At 44.3% G+C, this 17,252-nt stretch overlaps 1 protein-coding gene across 1 annotated transcript in view; it reads left to right on the top strand.

The window, feature by feature from the left end:
* Positions 1-17,252, top strand: part of slc66a3 (solute carrier family 66 member 3) — a 53,372-nt gene that overhangs the window by 17,056 nt on the left and 19,064 nt on the right. Inside the window, exons 2-4 of the mRNA XM_068022659.1 lie at positions 6,073-6,155; positions 7,183-7,252; positions 14,602-14,659. Coding sequence (XP_067878760.1) covers positions 6,073-6,155; positions 7,183-7,252; positions 14,602-14,659 — 211 coding nt within the window. The remainder of the gene's footprint in view (positions 1-6,072; positions 6,156-7,182; positions 7,253-14,601; positions 14,660-17,252) is intronic.

The following is a 17,252-nucleotide window of genomic DNA, read 5'->3' on the forward strand; positions in this document are numbered from 1 at the left end:
TTGGACCAAAAATCGATACAAGTGTTGAATTCCCTGGACATCAAGGCAGCATTTGACCGTGTGGCATCAAGGAGCCCTAGCAAAACTGAAGTCAATGGAAATGAGGAAAAAAAATTTCCACTGGTTGGAGTCACACCTAGCAAAAAGGAAGATGGTTGTGGTTCTTGGAAGCTAATCATCTCAATCCCAGGGCATCGCTGACGGAGTCCCTCCAGCCTCCAGGTACTGTTCTAAGCCCAAACGTTTTCAGCTGCTTCACCAGTATTCTTTCCTCCATCCAGAAGTGGGAATGTTCGCTGATGATTGCACAGTGTTCAGTTCCATTCGTAACTCCTCAGACAAGCAGTCCGTGTCCACATACAGCAAGACCTGGACAACAGTCATGTTTGGTGGCAAGCAACTTGCGCCACACAAGTGTCAGGCATTGACTGTCTCCAACAAGAGAGAATCTAACCACCACCTCTTGACATTCAATGGCATTACCATGGCTGAATGCCCCACCATCAACATCCTGGGGGTTACCATTGACCAGAAACATAACTGGACCAGCCATATTAATAATGTGGCAAAGGAGCAGGTCAGAGGCTGGGAATGCGAGTAACTCACCTTTTGACTCCCCAGTGTTGTCCACCACCAAAAGGCACAAGTCAGGAGTGTGATGGAATACTCTGCACTTGCCTGGATGGGTGCAGCTCCAACATCACTCTAGATGTTCAACACCATCCAGGACAAAGAAGCTCGCTTGATCGGCACCCCATCCACAAACTTTCACTCCCTCCACCACCGACGCACAGTGGCAACAGTGTGTACCATTTACAAGAGACACTGCAGCAACGCACCAAGGCTCCTTAGACAGCACCTTCCAAATCTGTGACCTCTGCCACCTAGAAGGACAAGGGCAGCCAATGCTTGGGAACACCACCACCTGCAAGTTCCCCTCCAAGTCACAAACCATCCTCATTTGGAAATATATCACCGTTCCTGCATCATTTCTGTGTCAAAATCCTGGAACTCTCTCCCTAACAGCACTGTGGGTGTACCTTCAGATGGACTGCAGCAGTTCAAGAAGGCGGCTCACCACTACCTTCTCAAGGGCAATTAGGGATGAGCAATAAATTGTGGCCTTGCTGTTGTCACCTGTACCCATGAATGAATTATAAAAAAAAAGCCGTGCTGCATAAATCTGTTTAAGTCTTTTCAAGAAAAATAATGCAGAAATATCATTTTCTTGTACAGAATACATTCTGGTCTAGTTACTATAAGTTTCTAGTCCTGAGCACACCTCCAGTACTCCCTGCACTGATCGGATGCTGTAATGTAGAGCAAATTAGTTTCAATTATAGAGTTAAAATGTGATGCCTACTTTTACTGTATTGCATGAAAAACAAAATTGCATAAATGGTAAAAATTTACGATGAGTATGTACATAGTTGTTTAGGTTGAGGGGAAAAAGACATTTCTTACTGGTATTGTGTTTCTTGGCCAAGGGAGAAGCAGGGATGCCCCCACAGAACAAGCCCAGGAAAGGGCAAAACTTTTAATTAAAAGGAGGGCTTGACGACAAGAGAGTTGGACAGGGAGTGGGTATGGAGTGACAGAATGCAGCAAAGGAAACCATAGGCAGCCACTAACAAGGGGTCAGGAACAATGTCCTAATCTTTATCGGTACGGACGGCCTATTCATTTACGTGCATGGGACCTTTAAACGTCTTTGCGCGGCTGCGCACACGAAGGGCTGACTTGTGCTTGGTCTGTGCGTGAACTTCAGAGTTGCTCTGCAGCATAAGGGGAAACATTAGTTAGGAACAGCCTGTGCACTCGTCTGGTGACACACAGAATGACCCTGAGCCTGGTCGAGAACAGGGTACAAAAGCAAAATACTGTGGATGCTGAAAATCTGAAATACAAACCGAAAATACTGGAAATACTCAGCAGTTCTGGCAGCATCAGTGGAGAGAGAAACAGAGTTACTGGCCCGGAGTTTGCAGTCAGCGGTGAAGCGGTGACATTCGCCACTGACTGCACAAAGAAATCCGACCTTACCTGGTTCGTAGGTTGCAGCAAGAGTTTGTACTTCTTGCTGCAGTATGGTCCAACGTTGAAAGCATCGGTGAGGCCGAGCAGTCTAGTGTATTGATGGCAAAACCATGCCCCGAGTGATGTCATGGGCTGAAGACACACCCTTAAAGTTAGTCTTCAGCTTAATGCAAGTTTTACTGTCATCTGAACAAAGAAAGACTTATGGAGTGAAAGGAACACCTGAACTAATGGTGCTTTTTGAAGAATGAAGTCATATTGTCCACGATTGTGAAAGTGCAAATGATCTTTTGAAAAGTCTGGAAAAACATAAAAGAGCATTAAAGACGTACCACATGTTGCAAGTTTAAGGCAGAAAGGAAACGTGAGATATGAGTGATTAAAGGGAAGCAGTCTTGTAGAGCACTCCCTGGTCAGTCCTCCCAGTCCAGACGAAGAGGCAAAATGAAGTTGATGGATATTCAATACATCTTTCTTGGAGTTGTTACACTATAACATTCTGATGTCATTCCCAGATTTCTGAAATTATTTCAATTATCATGTGCCTCATATGACGACAAACAGTGATCTGGTATTACCTTATTTTAAAAATACCAGAATGTAATGCAGGAACACAAAGAATAATTCATCTGTTTAGAGTTTGGTCCTCATAGCTTGTAAATGTGAGAACAGTTTAATTCTAACGTTAAACCCGAGTCTTTATTTGTAACATCTAAATAATTTACATTTTACAATTGAACACCATTAATATACCCCAGTTTATTGCTTTGATTGAAAACAATGCAGAACAAAAATCCTGGCCATCTCATAAGAAATCGGAGCAGGAGTACACCATACAGCTCCTCGAGTCTGCTCCATAAATCGCAATGGTTACGTATGAGTAACGTTTTATTAAAAACGTTTTAAATTTAACAGTTCAGTGTATGTGGATTAAAACGTATTTGTAATTTATGGTCAGGAGAAGGCAGTAAAAAAGCTGCAAGTATCGTTTTGTAAATCTGTTTGGTGTACATATTTGTCTAAAATCCAAGAATAAGGCACTGTTTCCAGTATATTTTTGCAGGACGTCATGAGAATTGCACATATATGTTTTGTCTCACCACTGATCAGACTGGATTACAATTGTGGATGTGCACCCGAGCAGGCACTGTGCCTGCTAGTACTAACCCTGAATAAATCTGCATGAAAATCAGTGAAATTGGTGGGCAATTAGCCCAAATTGTTGAATTATCGATCACTGCCACTTTACAAAGTGGTCCGGTGGCACCATCAATTGAGGCGCACCGCAACTGCCGGTTTTCAGCGGAAGGGTGATCGCTGAAAGTTGCGGTGCCAATGTGGCCCTCGGGAGTGGTGAACGTCTCCAGCGTTTGCAGCTATTGGTACTGCAAAATCCGGGCCAATATTTCAAGTCAATAACCTTGCATCAGAATTTTGACGAAAGGTCATCGACCTGAAACGTTAAATCTGCTTCTCTCTCCACAGATGCTGCCTGACCTGCTGAGTATTTCCAGCACTTTCTGTTTCTGTTCAAGAACCTGAAAAAAGATTCCAATAGGGAAAACTGTCAACTCTGCTTTGAATGGGGCTAATTTTATTCTAAAATTGGGGCCTATTTTCACCTGTCTCACCTACCTAAAATATATATAATATATATTTAAGCTGCAGGACTAGTTGAAAGATTTAACAAGTGTTTGTGCATCTGCTGTGCATTATAACCATGCAGTTGTACCTGGGCTAACTAAATGTCTGTCATTATAATACTTTAATCTGTGTTGTTATCACTTTATATTGAACAGTGGTAACTAAGTTATGCTATTGTGTATTGCTGAAATTTACTAAAGCAGATAAAGGAAACTTTTGTTAATGTGCACGTGTGGAATTGATGGGTTAGGTATGTATACCGTTTGCAGTGCAAAAACCATGGTCACTCAGAAAATGATTGACAAATGAACAAAAGATGTTTGGAGCCCAAATTCAAAACTGATAAAATATGAGAAGAGAATGAAGTGAGATGTTTTATAGAGAATTGATATTTTTAAAAATTGTTCTGCGCATCTGGGCTGCGAATTTTCCGTAAATGCTTTGAATTTATTAACAACAGTAACTTGTATTCTTTAACATAGTAAAACCTCCCAAGACGCTTCACAGGAGCATTATCAAAAAAAATTTGACACCTAAGGAGATATTAGAGCAGATGACTAAAGCTTGGTCAAAGAGATAGGTTTTAAGGAGTATCCTAAAGGAGGAAAGAGATTTAGGGAGGGAATTCCAGAGCTTAAGGTCTTGGCAGCCGAAGGCACGGCCACCAATGGTAGGGCTACTAAAATTGTGAATGTGCAAGAGGTCAGAATTGGAGGAATGCAGATGTCTGAGGGTTGCAGGGCTGGAAGAAGATACAGAGATAGGGAGGGATGAGGCCACGGAGGGATTTGAAAAGGATGAAGATTTGAAAATCAAGGCAGAGTAGGTCAGCGAGCACTAGGGTGATTGGTGAATGGGACTTGGCACAGGTAAGGACAGAAACAGCAGAGTTTTAGGTGACCTAAAGTTTACAGAGGGTGAAAGATGGGAGGCTGGCCAGGAGTGCATTGGAACAGTCTAGAGGTAACAAAGGCATGGATGAAGGTTTCAGCAACAAATGAGCTGAGGCAGGGCAGAGTCAGGTGATGTTGCAGAAGTCAAAGTAGGTTGTTTTAGTGATGGTGTGGATATGTGGTCAGAAGCTCAACTCAGGGTCAAATATGACACCAAGATTCCGAACAGTCTGGTTTAGCATCAGACAGTTGTCAAAGAGAGGGATGGAATCAGTGGCTAGGAAGCGGAGTTTGTGATGGGGACCGAAGACAATGGCTTCATTTTTAGTTGGAGGAAATCTCTTCATCCAGTATTGGATGTCAGACAGTGGAGGGGTCGGGAGAGGTGGCGGTGAGGTAAAGCTGGGTCTGGTCAGTGTACGTGTGGAAACTGACGCTGTGTTTTTAGATGATATCACCTGAGGGGCAGCATGTAGATAAGAAATATGAGGGGTCCAATGATAGATCCTTGTGGGACACCAGAGGTAATGGTGTTAGAGCAGATGATTCTCTGGCTACGACAGGATAGATAAGAATGGAACCAGGTGAATGCAGGCCCACACAGCTGGACGATGGGGGAGAGACGTTGAAGGAGTATGGTGTGGTCAACCAATTTGTTTAAGTGAGCAGACCATTTAAATTTTTTTGCTTCACCATGCAGGCGCAGTAAAAGGGGGGCGACTTGTGCGCGGCCTGCGTGGGAACTTTCAGGTTGCCATGCAACTTGGAGAGAACATTGGATATCCATATTAGGGATTGAAATGCATTTTTTTCTTTCGCTACCAAGTGCTAATATTAAGCACTCTGAGATCATGGGTGAGCTGTGGTCAGATTCATAATGCACTGCACTAATGTGTTGTTTTTGTTCATTTTTATCACAACAGCTGTCCTTATGGCTAACTCTAATGAAACTGAATTTTTCTGCCAATTAATGCTGAAATGTGTGCTGATTAATGTTTTTGATCTATACTGTTGAAGGTTGCCCAAACTCTTGTCAACTGGCAGAAGGAGATTTTCATCCCGTCAGTCTAGACGGTATTTAAATTTTGGCCCCAGGAAAGACACATTGTAAGAACGTGTGGTGTCCTCCAGTCCTGGCAACTATTGAGATGTAATTGAGAGGATTTAGTAAACTTAAAGTAGGTCGAAAGCTGCTAAACAAAACCACTACAGCTGAATCCATTAAACTTCTGTTCTGTTTTTAACAATGAAAACAGAAAGGGGGAGGGGAGAGAAAAGAGAACATCTTTATATTTCAGAAAGAACAGTTTGGTTGTCGGTCAGAATAAAATGTTTATTTTTAAATAACATTTGAACCTGGGGATTTCTTCCTGTCTGAGTTGGACAATTTTTTGATTATGTTGCTAGCAATGGCTAACTTGTTCAAATAATCTGAGTGTCTCCATCCTTTACTGTAGAAATTGACTGATTTCAGAACAAATGATTTAATCTGTTTTAGATTTCTGGTTTTCCTGACTTACCAGACTTACCATGAATACCCATTGGCAACATACTTGGAGTATCCAATCCTAATTGCACAAGGTAACCAATTACTTAGTATGCTACTAGAATGACAAGCCAAGGCAGGGTGGGGGAGGGGTGTGCGGTGGGGTGGCGGGGGTTTGGCGGCGTGGGGGGAGGAAAAACTCTTATGTTTTTTTTGTGTAAAAGATTAAATAAGACCCCCACAGTGCATTATGGCGTAAGAGTAGATGACTCTAGTTGAAAAGTTACCATCCTCATTGGCCTAATGGGCTAAATAGCAGCCCTGTTTACTGTAAATTCTATGATTAGTGCATAACTGCACTAAACAGTGTACCAGTAAGCTGTACAGGTTCCAAGTCTGATCCTTAGCCTGTGCAGCGTTAGGTGCACAGCCTTTGGGGTGCATGATTAACTTCTGGGCCAGAGAAAGAAAAGAAATCCCCTAACTTCCTGCTACTGACTACTATCCATTGACCTCTGCTAGATAGTGTACATGTAAGGATCTGCATGAATTGGGCACGTTTTTGACTCTCTCCATTAATGAGCTGCTGAATGCCTGCCAGCGTCTGGACAGCCTATCCAAAAAGGAGCCAGCAACTTGGGAGAAAGGGAGGAAATAGGGCAAACGTTTTAAAAGTTAAATATAATACACAATCTTTCATCACCTTCAAGGTGTGAACCAAAATGTACTTTTTTAAAAAAAGCTAAAGAAATCTCTGAGCTCATAATTTATCTCTTTAGAAGTTATGTTAGCATATTAGCAATGTTTAGTGGCTGAAAGAACAATACAGCATTATAATAACAGAAATGCAACAAATGATTTTATCTAGCAGAGATTAAAAGAGTGTTCATGCCTGAAAAGGCTAGAAGTTTATCACAGGTCAGTCAGCATCTGAAAGAAACCAAATAGTTAATGTTTCAGGTGGGGCCCTTTGATCAGCATTGATATTATTCTCTCTTGTTGGGTGATTTCATGGGAATTATAATTTTAATTAATCATTAGATTAACTTCTGTGAAGAAAGCCAGTTGTGCATCTGTGTTATGTTTATAGCATACATCATGAACTGTTCTTTGTTTTTGCAGATGCCATTCTCTTGATATGTGTTCTTTTTTATAATGGAAACATTGGAACAGCTTTACCTTACGCAATACTGTATCCTTGACATTTAATTCTGATTCAGGGATCCTTTTGCAACTCCTTTTTACAGCCAGATATCCTTGTGAATCATTTTAACTTCTGTAACTCCACTAATTCTGTTACATTTGATTTAAAAAGAAAACAAGTACATGATTGGGGATACCAGGTGGGCACCCTGATTTGGTCCATGTGAAATTTAGTGCCATGATTAGGTGGGACTGGTCTTGCTTGTAATCTTCCACGTACCTAATTCTGACCTCAAGCAATTTTGCTGTGAGCAGAGGCCGCTGAAAAATCAAAGTGAATGTCATCCCTGGACTACTCTTATGCACCTTCACATGGCTAATTTCAGAATGACATTGGGAGGGGTGGGAGTAGATGAATCTGAACACCTTTTGCCATAATTGTATAAGGTGCAAGAGGATTGGATTGGGGGGGGAAAGCAAAAAGTAATGTTAGCATCACAAAAAAGTACATAGATTATTGCATGTCTTGGGGTTTGGGTGAATATTTGCTCACCTTCTGAAGGTTTGACCTTACAGTTTGATATTGGAAGCCCTGAATATGCTATATCTTAGCAACATATTCCTCTGTTCCCTATGGTGCCATATTTCGGGACTGAGATGGTGACTGATAACAGCAAATGGGGATGATTGAGAGGCAACTGTAGTTTGTGACAACATCCTTTTCCTTCTCATTCAGTCAGTTACTACAAAACAAGTGACTATTATTTCCTGCACCAGGAAACTAAGCCATAGCTCAATGGACAGAAATTATATTTGGAGAGTGGAAAGTGAAACTGGAGGGAGGGAAGGCGTGGAACCTTCCATGGCCTAATAGTTCTGTTTAAATGTAACAAAAATTTGCTCTTTGGAAATTGGTCAGGAGAATAAGCGTCTTGTGCCTCTGATACGAAGGGTCGTGGCTTTAAACCCCACTCCAGGATTTGAGCCCATGTTTCAGGCTAATTATTGAATTAAATACTGAGTGAGCACCACATTGTTGGACTTGCCACATGTCAGGTGAGGCATTAAAATGAATCCCAGTCTGCTAATTAGGTGGATGAAAAAGATCCCATGACGCTGTTCAAAGAAGAATTCTTTCAGTGTGCTGACCACACCAGATTAATTCATACTTCAACCAGAACCACCAAAATATATTAACTTGTCATTCACCTTATTTGTTGTTAGTGGGAGCTTGCAGTGTTTGCTCAATCATTTCTTTTTTTATGGAAGTATTACCATTACTGCATAAATGTAACAATATCATGTAATGTTCCACAAAAGCTTTGGAGAGAAGGAGAGAGGATTGCTTTTGACTATTTTAACTATATGTTGCTCAAATTGATATTTTTAGCATGTGCTGGATGCTTGGGGCTGGATTTTTGTTAACGGTGGTGGGAAACAGGAACCTGTTTTTGAGTTAGAAACCCGCCTCTGGTGGGAAATGATTCCGGTTTAGATTTTCGTGTAGGGAAGCCTTAATTGGTATAGAGAAGGATTTCCTGTTCACTTAGAGCCAATGGGGCCTTAATGGAGGTGAGTCAGATCAAGTGTGAGGCTCAAGTAGACACTCCACAGCAGCCTTCATTGAGGCTGCTGGTTGTCCTGAGGTACAGATCTGCATTTTGTACCAAAATGTTGCACTTCACCAAAGGGAAGTGAGATGTCACAGGGGAGCTGGAGGCCTGGTACTAGGGGCAGGGCAGGCCCTCACTTCATCGATGCATACCTGGATTCAATGCTGGAGGCCGTGAGGGAGAGGACGAAATTCCTCTTCCTGGAGGGTGGCAGGAGGAGGCCACCCCATCGTGCAGAAGTGGCACCTCTCTGTTCAGTGTTATCTCCCCTTTTCCCCCTCTTCCTCCTCCTCTGTTAACTCCTGCTCCTCCCCCAATGAGCTGTCACCTTCCAGGGCCTCCTTGTCCTCAAGGTCAACACCTCGCTGGAGGGCCATGTTATGAAGAGTGTAGTAGATCAGCACAATGAACAAGACCCTTGCAGGAAGGTATTGGAGAGCAACACCCAACCAGTCCGGGCACTAGAATCGCATCTTCAGAAACCCAATGACCTGCTCAATTGTTGGCCTGCTGAGCAGGTGGCATTGGTTGTATCACAGCTGTGCCTCTGTCTGGGGCTCCCGTAGAGGGGTCAGTAGTCATCTCTTCAAGGGATTATCCTTGTCTCCTTGGATCCATCTACTTTCCTTGAGGGTTCGAGTGTAGTACTGAGACATCCTGGACTGGCAGAGGATGAAGGAGTCATGGCAGCTGCCAGGAAAGTGAGCGCACATATGGAGGAAACTCCTGTTGTGGTCGTGGACCAGTTGGATGTTGAGGGTGTAGAAGCCCTTCCTGTTGATGGATCTCACTGGCCGGTCACTGGGTGCCTTGATGGACACATGGGTGCAAGCAATGATGCCCTGCACCTGCAGGAATCCAGTAATGGAGACTGAACCCAGTGACCCCAATGCCTGTGCAGGCCCATCTGTGTCCAAGTGAATGTAATCCCCCACCCTCGTGAATATGGCATCCATGCCGTTCCTGATGGTATTATGAGTTGCCAACCGGTTGCATAGAAATTCAGGGTGACAGTGACCTTGATGTCTGTAGGTAAGGGTTTGCCGTGAAGGCCTTAGGTCGTTGTGGATCAGAGCACAGAGGTCACGAGACCATTTGCCTGGATAGGCTCAGCCTCCTACGGCATTGGTGCTCTGTTATTTGTAGGTAGCTGACTTTTGGGCAGTAGACCTGATGTATTGGGTAGAGCATTCTTCCACTTACAGCCTCCTACTGTCCAGGAGGTTGCATTTGCTGAAGCTCACCCTGGCCTCTCTGTCCATTGTCAGAGTAGCCTGTCCCTATCTGACCTCCCTCAGCTGGGGTTTGTGCTTTTGCCAGGCCTTCCCCTGAGAACCCCAGCAGGCTCACATCTCTCTCCAGATTCCTACCACCCACCACTGAGGAAAGCAGTAGTTACTTTGTGGCACTTTTGAAGCAGCTAAGCTTTACTTTGTGCCTCTGCGTTATTTTAATCAGCCCTCATGGCCCCTTACAGTGTTCACGACTTGTACACCTTGCTGTGTTCTAGACATTGCATTCTCCCCATTCCTTTAAAAATTGAAAACTGCTGCTGACAAGCCTGTTAATGAGCTCCTCATTAATTAATTGGAGGCGTGCAGGATTGCTGTTCCCTCCCTCCTGGTGGCCCTTGGAAAATAGTGTTGCGTTCCGGAGGTGGAGGGGACCCAGTGTAATCTTTAAATCGCGCTCGCTCCCACTTACACCCCCAGGAGGCTCTAAAATCCAGCCCTTGGTCTTTCCCACACTGATCTTTAGTTACCAGAGAAAATGTTAGTATGGGCATTCCATACTGCTCACCTGCTTACTGACATTCAGTTTGGTTTCCGCCAAGGCCACTCAGCTCCTGACCTCATTACAACCTGGGTCCAAACATGGACGAAAGAACTGAATTCAAGAGGTGAGGTGAGAGTGACTACCCAAGACATCAAAGCAGCTTATGACCGAGTATGGCACCAAGGAGACCTAGCAAAACTGAGGTCAATGGGTATCAGGGGGAAAACCCTCCGCTGGTTGGAGTCATATCTAGCACAAAGGAAGAAGGTTGTGGTTGTTGGAGGTCAATCATCTGAGCTCCAGGACATCACTGCAGGAGTTCCTCAGGGTAGTGTCCTAGGCCCAACAATCTTCAGTTGCTTCATCAATGACCTTCCCTCCATCATAAGGTGAGAAGTGGGGATGTTCGCTAATGACTGCACAATGTTCAGTGCCATTCGCAACTCCTCAGATACTGAAGCAGCCCATGTTCAGATGCAGAAAGACCTGGACAACATCCAGGCTTGGGCTGATAAGTGGCAAGTAATATTCACACCACACAAGTGCCAGGCAATGACAATCTCAACAAGTGAGAATCTAACCAACTCCCCTTGATGTTTAATGGCATTACCATTGATGAATCTCCTACTATCAACTTCCTGGGGGCTACCATTGACCAGAATCTGAACTGGACCAGCCACATAAATTCTGTGGCTACAAGAGCAGGTCAGAGGCTAGAATTCTGCGGCGAGTAACTCAACTCCTGTCTCCCCAGTTCCTGTCCACCATCTACAAGGCACAAGTCAGGAGTGTGATGGAATACTCTCCACTTACTTTTTTTTAATTCATTCATGGGGTGTGGGCAACGCTGGCCAGGACAGCATTTATTGCCCATCCCAAATTGCCCTTGAGAAGGTGGTGGTGAGCTGCCTTCTTGAACTGCTGCAGTCCATTTGGGGTAGGTATACCCACAGTGCTGTTAGGAAGGGAGTTCCAGGATTTTGACCCAGCGACAGTGAAGGATCAGCGATATAGTTCCATGTCAGGCTGGTGTGTTACTTGGAGGGGAACTTGCAGGTGGTGGTGTTCCCATCTATTTGCTGCCCTTGTCCTTCTAGTTGGTAGAGGTCACGGGTTTGGAAGGTGCTGTCTAAGGAGCCTTGGTGCATTGCTGCAGTGCATCTTGTAGATGGTACACACTGCTGCCACTGTGCGTTGGTGGTGGAGGGAGTGAATGTTTGTAGATGGGGTGCCAATCAAGTGGGCTGCTTTGTTCTGGATGGTGTCGAGCTTTATGAGTGTTGTTGGAGCTGCAGCCATCCAGGCAAGTGGAGAGTATTCCATCACACTCCTGACTTGTGCCTTGTAGATGATGGACATGCTTTGGGGTGTCAGGAGGTGAGTTACTCGTCTCAGGATTCCTAGCCTCTGACCTGCTCTTGTAGCCACGGTATTTATATGGCTACTCCAGTTCAGTTTCTGGTCAATGGTAACCCCGAGGATGTTGATAGTGGGGGATTCAGCAATGGTAATGCTGTTGAATATCATGGGGAGATGGTTAGATTCTCTCTTGTTGGAGACAGTCATTGCCTGGCACACATTGTGTGGCACAAATGTTACTTGCCACCTATCAGCCCAAGCCTAGATATTGCCCAGGTCTTGCTGCATTTCTACACTAACTGCTTCAGTATCTGAGGAGTCACGAATGGATGGGTGTAGCTCCAACAGCACTAAAGAAGCTCGACAGCATCCAGGATAAAGCAGCCGCTTGATAGGGACCCCATCCACCACTTTCAGCATCCACTCCCTTCACCACCGCCATCTACAAGATACACAGCAGCAATTCACCAAGATTCCTTCGACAGCACCTTCCAAACCTGTGATCTCTATCACCGAGAAGAACAAGGACAGCAGATGCATGGGAAAACCACTATCTGCAAGTTCCCCTTCAAGCCACACACCATCCTGATCTGTAACTATATTGCTGTTCCTTCACTGTCGCTGGGTCAAAATCCTGGAACTCCCTTCCTAACAGCACTGTTGGTGTACCTACACCCCAAGCACTGCAACGGTTCAAGAAGGCAGCTCTTAAGGGCAATTAGGGATGGGCAATAAATGCTGGCCTGGCCAGCGACGCCCACATCCCATGAATAAAGAAAAAAATGCTATGGAAAATATTCGCACGGTCAGACCGAGTGATGACTCGGTGAAGATATAGGAAAGAGGGATAAGAAAGTAGGACAAAGTATTTGGAGGAAGCGTGGAAAGTTAATAGTAGTATTAATAAAATAGAGTAAGATAAGAAAGATTATGACAAAGATCATAGAAACTCACGGTGTGGGATGGATTGGCTGTCAGACAACAAGCCTTTCCTTGTAATAGAAACAAAAAATGCTGAAAATACTCTGGCAGCAGCATCTGTGGAGAGAGAAACAGAGTTAATGTTTCAGGTTATTGACGTTTCATTCCTTTTTATTTCAGATTTCCTGAATCCGCAGTATTCTGCTTTTGTGTAAGCCTTTCCTTGTGTTCTGTCCAGTAATATGAGAGACATGCAACTCCTCAGACATTTTTTTTTAGAATATTACAGCGCAGTACAGGCCCTTCGGCCCTCGATGTTGCGCCGAGCTGTGAAACCATCTGACCTACACTATTCCATGAGTGTAGTATTAAGTTTGTGGTTGGAGTAATGCTCTATTGACTTGTGGTTGGTGCAATAAATATTGCAAGTTTTTTATTTTTCACATGCAATACCTTGGTTCTCGCAAATAGGAAGGCTGAAGGGTACAGTAGTGTTGTGGTTCTTTTACTGGATTAGTAACTAACAAGCTTGGCCATGTGAGCCGCATGGAAGATGGCAGGATCCCCAAAGACACATTGTACAGCGAGCTCGCCACTGGTATCAGACCCACCGGCCGTCCATGTCTCCGTTATAAAGACGTCTGCAAACGCGACATGAAATCGTGTGACATTGATCACAAGTCGTGGGAGTCAGTTGCCAGCATTCGCCAGAGCTGGCGGGCAGCCATAAAGACAGGGCTAAATTGTGGCGAGTCGAAGAGACTTAGTAGTTGGCAGGAAAAAAGACAGAGGCGCAAGGGGAGAGCCAACTGTGCAACAGCCCCAACAAACAAATTTCTCTGCAGCACCTGTGGAAGAGCCTGTCACTCCAGAATTGGCCTTTATAGCCACTCCAGGCGCTGCTTCACAAACCACTGACCACCTCCAGGCGCGTATCCATTGTCTCTCGAGATAAGGAGGCCCAAAAAGAAAAAAAGAAAAGAACTAACAAGTCAAGGAATGTGAGTTCAAATCCCACCATGGCGGTTTGAGAGTTTGAATTCAGTTTAAAACAAATAATAATCTGAAAATAAAGCCTGGCTGGTACCAATAAAAATGACCATCGATGTTGTAAAAACTCAACTGGTTCATTCATGTCCTTTAGGAAAGGAAATCTACCATCCTTACCTGGTTTGGTCTACATGTAAATCTAGTCCCCCACACCATTAACTTCCCTCTGAAGTAGCTCTGGGAATGGGCAATGTATGCCAGCCTTGTCAGTGACACCCACATCCAGAGAATTAATTTAAAAAAAAACTAGCCATCAGATTCATTGTGGTAATAGCTTGTTCAGAAGTACATGTGCCAGACCCTGTCAAAGGACATGTCCAAGGCAAAAACAGATGACTCATCAAAATATGCAAAACATCACAGTAGCACATCTACAGTTATGAATTAGGCCATAATTTGAGAGTTAATAACAGTTTCAATAACTTTAGAAAGCACATTATAACCTTAGTATGGAATGCCCATTGAAAGTAAGGGCAGTCGAATTTAGTACTAAAAAAAATACAAAATGCACAGAACTGAAAGATTGAATTCAAAGTATTAGAAAGGAATAATGCCTTTAAACTTGCTTAAGTATTTGAAAAAAATAAACTGCTTTTTTATATAGATGGTAAAATAGTTCTTGCATGCAACAATAATTGACTTGCATTCCATTTTTAGTTTCTACCTTAGCGTCATTCAGATTTATCATTGGTTGGCGTCTCTTAACAATCCATAGGTTAATCATAGACTTGGCTATGGTAAGTATTCCATTAAACAACTTATATTTGTGGATGATATCTTGACCTTAACTGTAACATGCTGGTGATGTACAGACAATAGTAGATGTATGCTTCATGTAGTAGCGAACTGACTAGTACTCTAGACCCCAAGTGATTTAATTTTTAATACTAATAACAAGAGACAATGGACCTTTTTGGCTGCTGAAATGCTTTGGCTTCCCTAGTAGCTTGTTTGTCATGACATTTCTTCCAGCTAGAAGAACAAAATAGCCTGTACAAATTGTTGGATGACAGCCACTTATACCTGTAACTGGCTGGAAAGGAGGTAAGGTTGTTTGGAGCACAGCTGAATTCCATTTTATCTGCCTTACACTCTCAGCTGGAACATTATTTCAGGGGTTTAGTTGTGAATGGAAGAAATTCACCCAACAAAAGCAGGCAGGTTTGAGCATATTGTATGATATGGGGCTGCATTTGTGAAGAGCTTCTCTACCAGCAGGGGGAATATACTGGATTGGGGATATACATGTTCATTTCTAATACAATGTCTTGTTTGTTAAGTAATATTTAATAAAATAAGCCCTTGGTGAGCCACCATATAATTGTTTTTACAAACCATGTAATCTTGTTTTAAGGAAACCTGAATCTTTGAGTGTCACTGTCTGCACATGAATGTGTTGCACTGCACAGACATGCTGGTTGTGTCCTTGGTTTTGGAGGATTCTAGAGTTCCTAGTTTGAGGCCTGAGTATAATCTGGCTGCAGGCATTGGGCTGAATTTTGGCAGCCCAGCACCAGTCCTGGTGGCAGCACAGGAAACGGGTGCCACATCGCTGCATGTCATGTGTGCAGCTGGCCGACTGTGATCATGTGGCAGCCGGCCAATTGCCATACCTGAGGCGCAGGGACCGTCCTATTGCAGGACGGCTGCAGGCTATGAGGCATTGATGGCGGTGTTAGCTGGCAAAATGCAGGTGCTGGTGCCATCTTTAAAGCACTGCCAGCCGTGCTTGTACTGCTGCCTTTCACTGATGCAGTGACTCTGGAGTGCTGCTGGAACCCGTTTTCCCCCCCCCCCCCCCCCACCACCCCTACCACTGCTGCTGTTACTGCTGGTCAAAATCATTGTTGTAAATGGCTCATGCTTTCATTGCTGCCTTATCTGATGCAACCTTCACCCTTGCTCCCCCAATGGGCTGCATTTGGTCAATTTCTTACATGTGTCAGAGTGCGATAGGAAGGAGGCGACAGGCGGAATACAGTGAGGTGAGTCTTATTGAGTTCACTTTGAGAGGCATTGTGGTGGCAGGAAGCTGGTATTATGAGATTGTCTCTTGCCTCCCTTCTGCATCTCTCAATGGCCTTGGCCTCCGGTGAAAGGGGTTCAAGGTCCAATGCTGCCTGCTCAGTAGCTTCCTCCACATCCTCCTTGTCAGATCAGGGTAGGTGATCAGTCATGTCCTCTTGATGCAAGGCCTCCCTCATCTGCAGTGCTAGATTGTGCAGAGCACAGCAGGCCACCACAATATGCAAAACCGTTACTGAGGCATACTGCAGGGTTACACCAGATCATTCAAGGCTATCTTATCTTCAGCAGCCCAGTAGCCTGCTTAATGGTTGCTCTAGTGGACGCATGTCAAGTGTTGTATCTTTCTTCTGCTGCAGTACAAGGCTTCCTCGCAGAGGTGAGTAGCCATGTCTTCAGTGAGTAAACCTTGTCCCCGAGAATCCATTCCTGAAGGCGAGTGGGGGGCCTGAAAAGCTGTGGCTTCTGGGACTGACAAAGTATGTGAGCTGTGTAGCTGCTTCCTGGGAAGTGGGCACACACCTACAGGATGCGCTTCCAGTGGTTGCAGACCAGTTGAACATTGTTGGAATAGGAGCCCTTCCTGTTGATGAAGGTGGCTGGCTGCTCTAATGGAGCCTAGATGGCCACATGTGTGCAGTCGATGACACCTTGCACCTGGAGGAATCCAACAATGGCACCGAATCTGATGGACCTCTTCACCTGACTGTCAGGGTTAGTCCCATACCAGCCCTCTTGAACATCCCTAGCGCATTGTTGGCTCTGGCATTGCCCCGGTTTTGACAACCTTTCATTGGCAGATTATTTTCCTGAATGGATCTTAGTTATGGCAGTGCAGCCAAATGAAACTGAGATTCTCTGACTTCATCATGTAATTCTTGCTTAGAAGTTATGTTGTTGCATGTACAAATTTAGTGCAAAACTTATAATGGAATACCGTTTTATCCCTGCAGAAAGAACTGTGTTTATTGCCTTTTTAGTTTGAGATTATTGAGGAGCAGAAGAGAGTACTGGCTATATTTTATTTATTTATTTTATTTAGAGATACAGCACTGAAACAGGCCCTTCGGCCTACCGAGTAAGTGCCGACCAACAACCACCCATTTATACTAACCCGACAGTAATCCCATATTCCCTACCACCTACCGACACTAGGGGCAATTTACAACAGCCAATTTACCTATCAACCTGCAAATTTTTGGCTGTGGGAGGAAACCGGAGCACCCGGCAAAAACCCACACGGTCACAGGGAGAACTTGCAAACTCCTCACAGGCAGTACCCAGAATTGAACCCGGGTCCCTGGA

The sequence above is a fragment of the Heterodontus francisci genome, chromosome 3 (genome assembly GCF_036365525.1).
Source record: "Heterodontus francisci isolate sHetFra1 chromosome 3, sHetFra1.hap1, whole genome shotgun sequence".
NCBI lineage: Eukaryota > Metazoa > Chordata > Chondrichthyes > Heterodontiformes > Heterodontidae > Heterodontus > Heterodontus francisci.